This window comes from Myodes glareolus, chromosome 18 (assembly GCF_982192425.1).
Source record: "Myodes glareolus chromosome 18, mMyoGla1.1, whole genome shotgun sequence".
Classification (NCBI taxonomy): Eukaryota; Metazoa; Chordata; class Mammalia; order Rodentia; family Cricetidae; genus Myodes; species Myodes glareolus.
In genome coordinates, this window is record NC_142043.1 from 63517566 (window position 1) to 63528787 (window position 11222).

General features: G+C 42.8%; 1 protein-coding gene across 6 annotated transcripts in view; it reads right to left on the bottom strand.

Moving 5' to 3' along the window:
- Positions 1-8220: 8220 nt before the first annotated feature.
- The window catches only part of Pknox1 (PBX/knotted 1 homeobox 1), a 46538-nt gene continuing 43536 nt past the window's right edge, over positions 8221-11222 (bottom strand). For all 6 annotated transcript variants that reach the window (XM_085679833.2, XM_085679837.2, XM_085679836.2 and 3 more), the window contains one exon: positions 8221-11214. In XM_085679833.2, coding sequence (XP_085535959.1) covers positions 11143-11214 — 72 coding nt within the window. In that variant the 3' untranslated portion in view covers positions 8221-11142. The remainder of the gene's footprint in view (positions 11215-11222) is intronic.

Below are 11222 nucleotides of genomic sequence, written 5' to 3' on the forward strand. Positions count from 1 at the left end.
GCAGTCCTGTGTTCCATTTGTTGCAGTGGGTTGCACTAGTTCACATCCTCACCTGTGCACTCCTTAGCACCTGTCCTAGCATCCTCCCCAACCCTGGGTATCTTTTACTCCTTGTGATTCAGATTTGCCCCCCAGCAACTGCAGCTATCCCACCTGCTCCACCCATGTTTAAGTTGCACTGTCTTTTTCTTTGCTCCTAAGGAGGGATTTTGCTTTGGTGTGGAGTTCAGGGTCTCACTAGGTAGCCCAGACTGGCCTCAAACTCATGAGTGTGAGGATGGAAGTGTGTGCCACCCTCCCTCTTATCTTCACTTAGTTTCGTGCTCTCCAGGTGTATCCTCCCCATTGCCACCTGTAAGGTATGAAAACCCATCTTTGCTTCTAAGAGTTGGACTCACTGCTTAAAAAATAAAATTCATCTCTTTATGTCCCAGTTGCAGTCTCCCCATCTTCCCCTCCCAGTTCCTCTCCTCCATCCTCCCTCCACTCCACAATTTACCCTCTCCATTCAGGAAATGGTACATCTCCAATGAGTATTAATAAAACATGCATATCAAGTTTCAGTAGGACGAAGCACCTTCTCACGTGTTGAAGGCCAGGCAAGGAGACCCAGTATGAGGACTATGGTCCTAAAAGCCAGAGTTGGAGACAGCCCCTGTTCCCACTGTTAGAAGTCCCATAAGTGGACCAAGCTACATGACTGTAACATACGTGCAGAGTGCCTAGGTCAGTCTCATGCAGGCTCCTTGGTTATCAGTCTCTGAGAGCTCCTAGGGGCAGAGCATTTTGGGGTCAGGTGAAAGTCTGGCACAGGGGAATCTCCCAGGAGTCTATGGGGAGGACCCCAGGCTAGGCTCCTAGCAATAGTGGATAAGTAGCCTGAACTTGCTGTCTGGTGCCTGGGCCAATTTTTCAGTTGTTTCCAGGTTCTGCTATGACAAACAATGCTGGTATGAACATAGTTGAGTGCATGTCCTTGTGGTACAATTGAGCATCCTTTGGGTATATACCCAAAAGTGGTATTACTGGGTCTTGAGGTAGGTTGTTTCCTAATTTTCTAAGAAATTGTCATACTGAAATCCAAAGCACACTACCAATTTGCATTCCCACCAGCAATTGGAAGGGTGTTCCCTTTGCCCCACATCCTCTCCGGCATAAATTGTCATCAGTGTTTTTGGTCTTGGCCATTCTTTCAGGTGTAAGATGGAATCTGAGTTGTTTTCATTTGCATTTATATGGATTATGTTGACAGATTTTTGCATGTTGAATCATCCCTGCATCTCTGGGATAAAGCCGACTTGATCATGGTGGATGCTTTTTTCTGATGTGTTCTTGGATCTGGTTTGCCAGTATTTTATTGAGTATTTTTGCATCAATGTTCATGAGTGAGATTGGTTTGTCATTCTCTTTTTTAGTAATATCTTTGTGTGGTTTGGGTACCAGTGTAATCTTGGCCTCATAAAAAGTGTTTGGCAATGTTCTTTCTGCTTCTATTGTATAGAACAATTTGAGGAGTATTGTTCTTTGAAAATCTTGTAGAATTCTGTGCTGAAACTGTCTGGCCCTGGGCTTTTTTTTTTTTTTTTTGGCAGACTTTTTCTATTTCTTTAGCAGTTATATGTCTATTTAATTTGCTTATCTGGTCTTGATTTAATTTTGATAAGTGATATTTATCCAGAAACTTCTCCATTTCCTTTAGGTTTTCCAATTTTGTAGAGTACAGGTTTTTGAGATATGATCTAATGATCCTCTGGATTTCCTCCATGTCTGTTGTTTTGTCCCCCTTTTCATTTCTGGTTTTGTTAATTTGGGTATTCTCTCTCTGTCTTTTTGTTAGTTTGGATAAAGGTTTCTCTATTTTGTTGATTTTCTCCAAGAACCAACTTCTTGTTTCATTGATTCTTTGTATTGTTTTGTTTCTATTTTGCTGATTTCAGGTCTCAATTTGATTATTTCTTGCTGTCTAGTCCTCCTGGGTGAGTTTGCTTCTTTTTGTTCTAGAGTTTTCAGGTGTACTGTTAAATTACTAGTGTTGTAAGAGGCTGTTAGTTTGTTCCCAGATGCTCAGCTCTGAAATAATCACACAGAAACCATATTATTTGCAATACTGTTTGGCCAATAGCTTAAGTGTATTTCTGGCTAACTCATATATCTTAAACTAACCCATCTTCATTGATCTGTGTATCACTACATGGCTGTGGCTTACTGGGTAAAGTTCTGGCATCTGTCTCCAGCAGGGCTATATGGCTTCTCTCTGATTCTGCCTTCTTTCTCCCAGCATTCAGTATAGTTTTCCCACCTAGTTTTACTCTGTCCTATCAACAGGCCAAGACACTTTCTTTATTCATTAACCAATAAAAGCAACACATATACAGAAGGACCTCCCACACCACACTAGTGTGGGATTTTTCCAGCTTCTTTATGTAGGCATTTAGTGCTACGAACTTTCCTCTTAGCACTGCTTTTACTGTGTTCTATAAATTTGCATATGTTGTGTGGTCATTTTCATTGAATTTTAGAAAGTCTTTAATTTCTTTCTTTGTTTTTTCCTTGACCCATGAATGATTCAAGTGAGCACTGTTTAATTTCCATGTTTTTGTGAGCTTTCATTGGTGTTGCTGTTTAATTCTAATTTTAAGCCATCGTTATCCGATAAGATACATGAAGTTATTATAATTTTCTTTTTATCTGTTGAGGTTTGCTTTGTTACCTAGTATGTGGTCAATTTTGAGAAGGTCCCATAAGGTGCTGAGAAGAAGGTATATTCTTTTATGTTTGGATGGAATATTTTATAGATGTTTGTTAAGTTCATTTGAGTCATAACTTCTATTAGTTCCCTTATTTCTCTGTTAATTTTCTGTCTGACATACCTGTCCAGTGGTGAGAATGGGGTGTTGAAGTCTCCCATTATTAGTGTGTGGAATTTAATGTGTGATTTAAACTCTAGTAATGTTTCTTTTACATATGAGGGTGCCCTTGTATTTGGAGCATAGACATTCAGTATTGAGATTTTCTCTTGATGGATTTTTCCTGTGACTAATATGAAATGACCTTCTTCGTCTCTTTTGATTGTCTCTTTTGATTGATTTTGGTTTGAGGTCTATTTTGTTAGATATTAGGATAGCTACATCAGCTTGTGTCTTGGGTACATTTGACTGGAAAATTTTTTCCCAACCCTTTACTCTGAGGTGATGTCTGTCTTTAAGGTTGAGGTGTTTCTTGTATGCAGCAGGATGAATTGTTTTTTTATCCAATCTGTTAGCCTGTGTCTTTTTATAAGTGAGTTGAGCCCATTTATATTAAGGGATATTAATAACCAGTGATTGCTTATTCTTCTTATTTTAGTTTTCGTTGTTGGTGGTGTTATTGTGTGTGTGTTTCCCCTTCTTGGAGATTTGCTACTGTGAGATCATCTATTGTCTGTGTTTTTGTGGATGTCGCTGACTTTGTTGAGTTAAGAGTTTTTCTTCTAGTACTTTGTGTGGGGCTCGGTTTGTGGCTAGATATTGGTTAAATCTGATTCTGTCATGGAATAACTTGTTTTGTCCGTCTATGGTGATTGAAAGTTTTGCTGGGAGGACTGGAAAAGAAGGCTCAGAGGTTGAGAGCACTAACTGCTCTTCCAGAGGATCTGGGTTCAATTCCCAGCACCCATATGGAAGCTCACAACTGTCTGTAACTCCAATATCTGACACCCTTGCAGGGACATACACACAGGCAAAACACCAATACATATAAAATAAAAAAATAAATTGAAGAAAAAAGTTTTGCTAGGTATAGTAGTCTAGGCTGGCATCTGTGGCCTCTTAATGTCTGCATAATTCTTGACCAGGACCTTCTGGCTTTCATTGCTCCCATTGAGAAGTCAGATATAATTCTGACAGGTCTGTCTTTATGTTACTTGGCCTTTTTCCTTTGCAGCTCTTAATATTATTTATTTATTCTCAATGTTTAGTGCTTTGATTATGTGGTAATGCAATATTTTTTTTTGATCCACTCTATTTGGTGTTCTGGAGGCTTCTTGTATTTTCATGTGCATATCTTTCTTTAGGTTGGGAAAGTTTTCTCCTATAATTTTGTTGAATATATTTTCTATGCCTTTGAGCTGGAGTTCTTCTTCTATACCTATTATTCTTAGGTTTCATCTTTTCATGGTGTCCCATATTTCCTGGATATTTTGTGTGAAGCTTTTGTTAGATTTAATGTTTTCTTTGACTGGTAAGTCTATTTCCTCTAATTTATCTTCAGCTCTTGAGATTCTCTCTTCCATCTCTTATATTCTGCTGTTTATGCTTGCTTGCATTTGTGGTTCCTGATCATTTTTCATAATTTCTGGTTCTATAATTCCCTCAGTTTGTGTTTTCTTTATTGTTTCTATTTTGGTTTTCAGGTCTTGAATTATTTCTTTCATCTGTCTGTTGCTATTTTTTGATTTTCTTTTAAGGGATCTGTTGATTTCTTCCAATTTTTTGTTTGTCTTTTCCTCCATTTCTTTGAGGGAATTTTTCATTTCCTCTTTAAGGGCCTCAAACATTCTCCTAAAGTTATTTTTGCTTTTAAAAATAAATAATTTAAAGTTATTTCTGCTTCATCTACATTTGGGTATTCAAGTCTTGCTGTTGTGGGGCCATGATGTCAGAAGTCCTTTTGTATATGTGTCGCTTTTATTGGTTAATGAATAAAGAAGCTATTTTGGCCTGTGATAGGGCAGAATAGAGCTAGGCAGGAAAAATTAAACTGAATGCTGGGAGAAAGAAGGCAGAGTCAGAGGGAAGCCATGTAGCTGCCACCAGAGAAAGACGTGCCAGAATCTTGCCAGTAAACCACAGCCATGTGGTTATACACAGATTATTAAAAATGGTTTAACCAAAGATATAAGAGTTAGCTAGCAATACGTTTAAGTGATTGGCCAAGCAATGATTTAAATAATATAGTTTCTGTGTGATTATTTCAGAGTTAAGCAGCGAGGAATAAACAAGGAGCCTCCCCCAACAGGACCACTGGTTTTATTGGTGTCATGTTGCTCTTTGTGGTGTTGAGTGTGTTCTTACCTTGTCTACCCATCTTTTCCTCTGATTGGTGTAGTTGGAGCTGTGTTTCTGGTAATAAACCTTCCAGGTGCCAGTGGATCCAAGTCTCCAAGGGTTACTCCTTGTGGTGCAGTCAGGGTCATGATTCCAATCACCCCAGAGGTCACTTGGTGTTCTTGGAGGTTGCTCAGTGCTCCCAGGCGTAGCTATGCAATCCTGGGGGTTGTCTGGGCCAGCTCCCATGGAGGTTGCTTGCTTGGAGCCGAGATCGCTACATGGGGTCTGCTCTGGCAGAGGTCACTGATTCAAGACTGCTCCTGTGGAGGTCACTGTCTCAGGCCTGCTCCAGTTGAGATCTCTGGCTCAGGCCTGCTCCTGTCTCACTGCTTCATTTTAAGAAAAGAGATGGGCTACGTACAGTGACACATGATTCCAGACTCAGGAGGCTGAGGCAGGACTGCTGTAAGTTTTGAGGCTAACTTAAGACACATGGCAAGACTTGTTTCAAGTTTTATATATATATATGAACTTTTTCAAGACTTATTCATTGTGTATGCAATGTTCTGCCTGCATGCATGCATGCAGGCCAGAAGAGGGCACCAGATCTTATCATAGATGGTTGTGAGCCATCATGTGGTTGCTGGGACTTGAACTCAGGACCTCTGGAGCAGCCAGGGATCTTAACTCTGAGTCATCACTCTAGCTCCCATATATAAACATTTTAAACAGTACCCAGGCCAGCAGATGACTCAGCAGGTGAAGGCACTGGCTGCTAAGCCTGATGACCTGAGTTCCAATCCTAGAACCCGAGTGGCAGAAGAGAACTGATTTCCCAAACATTTTCTTCTGACTGCAGCCAAAGGGGGTGAGGGATAAGAGTCCATCCTCAGAGGAAGGTAAGCAGTGTTGGAGTTGAGAGCTGGTATAGGGAGTGAGCACACTGGCATGTGAAAGATGAAGTGGGAAGGGTAAACTGGAAACAGGTATATGGATATGAAGAAGAGGGCACGCACAGACACCAAGCCCACAGTGATGAGGCCAGCTGGAGATTCAAGGGATGCACCATAGAAGCAGGACACTAGCCACCACCAGATGTGGGGGTCAGCTGCTGCACACAGCCAGCCCTGCAGGAACAGGAGTACATGCAGGCTTCATATGGGTTCCAGTCATGTGCATCTGGGTCTAATGACTTAAGGCGTGACCTGGGTCTCAGGATCTCGCTGGTCAGATCCACTTCCTGTGTCTCCATTTCCTATGTCCCCATTCCAGTCCTGCCAAAGGCGGGGAAAAAACTAAAAGCCATTACTGCCATTAAAGCTGTCCTTTACAGAGACTGGAGATATAGCTCAGAGGTTAAGAGCACTCACTGTTCATTACCAGTAGCTACACGGTTGGCACATAACCATCTGTAACACCAGTGCCAGGGCATTCAAGGCCCTCTTCTGGCCTCTGTGGGCATCAGGCCATACTTGCAGGCAAGACACTCATACACGTAAAATAATAAAAACTGTCCAAGTATGCTGGTATGAAAGAATTCTCAATTTGTATTAACACTGTTGCTGTTTTTACCTGGCCAAATCTTGGGTTCAAACAACAGAACCCCGAATGGCATCGCTGGCATAGGTAAAGGTTCTAAATGCTGCTTACCTATGACGTACTCACCAGATGATCCCTTGAGTTCGGGTCACACTGGCCTTCCAGAACATCAAAAGCAAGAGACTAGGAAGGAAGAGTATAACAGACAGATAGCACAACTGTCTCCATGATGGAAGTACCGTTTAGGCCATAAAACTCCACAGGTATAGTAGCACTACCTGCCAAAATGAAAACAAAGACCTAATCCATCAAAGTCCATAGTTCTGAGAAAGTCTTTAAATATACTAACCTTGCTTTTTGATTTCTGCATTTCCACTTCTGGCTAACTGTTCTTGTTAACTGAAGTATGTCAACCCAGAATATGGTTTTTGTGTTTAAAAGCTCATTCTGAGAAAGGCTCAGGGCTACAATAGGATCCCGGGCACCCGGTGTAGTCCACCAGGCCAGCTAGTTGACTTCCTGTTGGTGCAAGCCCATGTCTGAGCAGTCTTCTCTGGGCCCCCTGCAGAGGAGAGCACACTGTTGGCCTATGGGGGTCTCACCAGGCAGACACTCAGATGCCACAGCTGTGGGGGTTTTTAGGTTTGACCCAGGTTGTCGTTGGACTTGTAACTCTCCTGCCTCAGCATCCTAAATACTGGAATTATCAGCACGAGTCACCATATTTGGCAACATTTAGGTCTGAAGAATGGAAGGGGATCATAGGATCCAGTGAAGGCTGAAGAGCGAATCGTACAAGGACAAAAAACTGTGCAATGGCTCCCTCTGTGTCCATTGAAAGGCTTGTGGGCTAAACATTGTATAAATCACAAAAGGCAAAAGCCCTAAGCCTTTAATTCAAATACACCACTTATATGCAATTACTTTGCTAGGCTTGTCTCTGTTTAAATAGGTATGTTGAATCTATAAGTCATCAATACTTCCCAAGATACTGGCCACCCAGAGTTCCAATTTTAAATGTTATTTTTGTCGTTTTAGACAAGGTCTCTCCTATCTCAAACTTACGATGCACCTCAATTTGAGCTTGAACTTCTGATTTTCTGACCTTCCACTCCCAACTTCCAGGATTATGAGAGTGTCCCTCCATGACACATTTATGGGGTGCTGGGCATTGAATTCAGAGTTCTGTTCAGGTGCTCTACCATCTGAGCTCCACCTCCAGCCCTTAGACACACTTATGAAGAAAAAGCCTTTGGTCCACTGCTCCAAGCACAAGCTGTACACCTACAACGCCTAAACAATTTCCTGTGCACCTTGGTCGCACCCAGGAGCCTCCTCGCAGGGGGTTTTACTGTGTGGACCAGCAGAGGGCACTGCACCCATGAGTCATTCTTTTCTTGTTACACCACAGTAATCCAATTTATATATATATTAAAAAAAAAACAATGAAAACTATTTTGCAAGTTTTTCCTGAAAAATGACGAACCGAAGCCCAGACCCTTGAGGATGCAAATAAAGCTAAACAGTTGGTGCAATGTCAGCTTGTCCCTAGGAACTCTGGTGTCACCGCAAGATGTGTGACAAACAGTCTGAAAGTCTCAGCGTGAAAAAGCAGCTTGGTGGCAAAAGCTTTACAGAATCAATCACCCACAAGGCATGTTTTTGTTTTTAATTTTTTTCTTTGATAAATCAATCGCTTCACAAAAATCCTTTTAAAGACAACAATCCGAGAAAACATATCGTTACAGTATTCACATTTTAAAGATTGTCAGTTTCAAAGACCGAACTTAACTGAAGAAGGCAGACTGCCGAGTTCTGTGGCTACCTGCGGGAGAAGTCCTCAGGATATGCATTCCCTGCCAGCGTGCGGGAGCTATGCCGAGGGGAGCATGTTGTCAACTGCCCTCACAGGTGTGCCGGCCACTCAGCAGGCTACACAGTGTCCCATCAGCCCTAGGCAGAAGGGACACAGTGCATATTGCATATACACTTCTATTTGACAATCTGGACTCAAAAGAGAAAACTGAAGCCACCAGATGGGTGGTCAGCCAGTCTAGATTTCTGCTAGGCAGCCAAACAGCAGGAATGACGCAGGCTGACTGTAGGTCTCAGAACACATTCAAAAGGCTCCAATGTCAGGGAGGACTTTATAGGAATGGAAGCTGGAATCTGACCGTTTAAACAAAGCCCAAAGGAGATGGACTTTCAGATTTTCTCCACAGGCCAAGGAAAGGAGAGCAGAAGTTATGCTTGGGCTTTTGAGACAGGGTTTCACAATGCACCAGAGACTGATCTCAGCCTTGCAGCAATCCTCCTGCTTCAGCCTCCTAAGTGCTTGTATTCCAGGCACATGCCACAATGCCCAGTAAGCAGGTGTCTTGAAGGTGCAACTGACAGACAACAAATATGCTGGGCAGCAATTCTATGAACCAGAACGGCTTGCTTCATGGGAGTTACTTAGAAGCATCTCACTATTCATGGGAAGTGGACAGAAACTCAGGCTATGACCCTGTACCAGCTCTTTTACAATCTTTTTTTAGAGTCAGGTTATGTAGGCCAGGCTTGCCTACATATTGAGTATTGGGTATTGGGATTCCAGGAGTGTGCCACTACGCCCTGGTTTCCTCAAGATCTTCATGTTATCCCTCTGAATTTAGCAGCTGAGAGTTTAGGGCTTAGGAAAGCTGATTTCAACTGGAAAGGACACACTGCATCACAGTGTTCAAATCCTAGCTAGCCACCAGCTGGCACGCAAGCCAGAGAGCAGAGACTAGGCTTCCTTTAGGGAGAGTGCAGACCTCTGCAGGAGCTCACAGGGGCGATGCATTTCTGCTCTAAACCCAATACTGACAGTCTATCAGGCTTTTATATGCACGTGACTTAAAACATTAAAGTAATTTGAGAATAAGTAATGGAAAGTCTGCTTAAAACATTATTCTCTCCTCAGAAAAGTTGCTGGCAAGTTTTTTGGTTTTGTTTATTTTGTTGTTCTGCTTTTGTAGTGCAGGCTCCTTAAATGGTTTGAAAGGAGACCCTATTTTTCTTGTGATTATTTGGTTGTTCAGGTATATATGCTCTATGACTGAACGGAATCAAGACAATTGGGGGGTGTGTGTGAACCATTCCAGAAGAAAAATGTGAATTAGCTAAAGATGTCCCTCTAAGGTAACCTTGGCCATAACCAATTACCACCCTTGGTTCCTAAGGATGGCACCCTTGATAGCTGCACAGCAGGTGGGCCTAGGTACCGTCTGTGAAAATACATGAAGTAGGGAACTAGTTTTCGGAGAAAAGGCCTCCCAAGTAAACCAAAAGCAAACCCCCAAACCTCAGCCTACAGTCTGCTCTGTCTTGACACCAGGAAATGAAGTCCCCAAACTGTCCTAAATCATGGAAGGGGAGAACTGTGGAAATGGGAAGCAGCAACCCGCAATGAGAGTGTGACAGTAAGAGCACCGCAGACTCTGAGCTGAGAGCGGGGCACTGGGACCATCCCATCCCTGCATGGGTCTAACTCCAGATGTCTGCCCACTGTGTAAGACGGTTTGGGTGTTTCATGTTTCCCCCAGCTTTGAGCCAGTGGGGTAGAGCACATTTGATATTAGTTTGTAATAAACATTCTATGTATAACATGTTTTAACTAAAAAAAAAAATCTAAAATTACCACCCAGTTAACATGGCAAGGCAGCCATGTAACTGCAGTCAGGTTTGAATTAGGCTGGACTAGGCATGGCAGAGAGCTATGACACTAAGGGCGCTGCATGGCTGCAGCTCTTACTTACCATCCATCCTACTGAGTACACTCTGTGAGACGCCAGAGCAAGTGTAAACTGTAGTCTGAGTATCACATATGAACACAAACTGGAGATGTCAAAAGTTCACTTGACGGTTGCTTCCTTAGAGCAGTTATGGTGAGACCCCCACCCGGGGAGCAGGAGATCACCATGGGCGCTGCCTTTCAGAACATTCCAAATCCAAAGACAAGCATGTGCTGTTCCTTCTCTAGAAATTTATCCTCAATATAGTCATAATCCAATTAATAATTGATCTATAAAAATAGCTTTTTATCCAATAATCCCAGCAAGGTAAAAATAGGAGTTTCTTTTTCTATATAGCAAATGAAACAGGCAAATGCTGCCTGAAGAGAACTCAAGTGTGCTGTGGGCACTCGCAGCCCACCAGGACCAGCGTCCTCTTGCCCTGCAGCCCACAGGCAGGTCATCTTCAGACCTGTGGGCGACACAAGCGGCAGCCCCAGACCTGCTGTAAACCACAGAACTCAACTGCAACTGCATCATTTTGTAAAAAACGGCAGCACTGTTCCTTAATCCTGTCAGGATCGAGGGGCAGGGGCCACTCATTACTTTTCTAGCATTAAAAACCCACACACGCACATCTGAAGGAAGTCGCTGCACCAGCGAAGACATCTTGACGCTTGCTGTGAAATACAAAAGTGCACTCTTCTATATCTACATATAAAACATATTACAAAGAAAACTGTGTAAAATGTTTGCTGTGCAAACAACAGAGATAGAGTCAGGTGTTCCAGCTCCGCGCTGGACTGCGGGCGCGGGCTCTACTGCAGGGAGTCACTGTTCTCCAGCACCAGCCCACTGATGTGTGTGGGCGCCAGCGCACCCCCGTCATCTGTGCTGT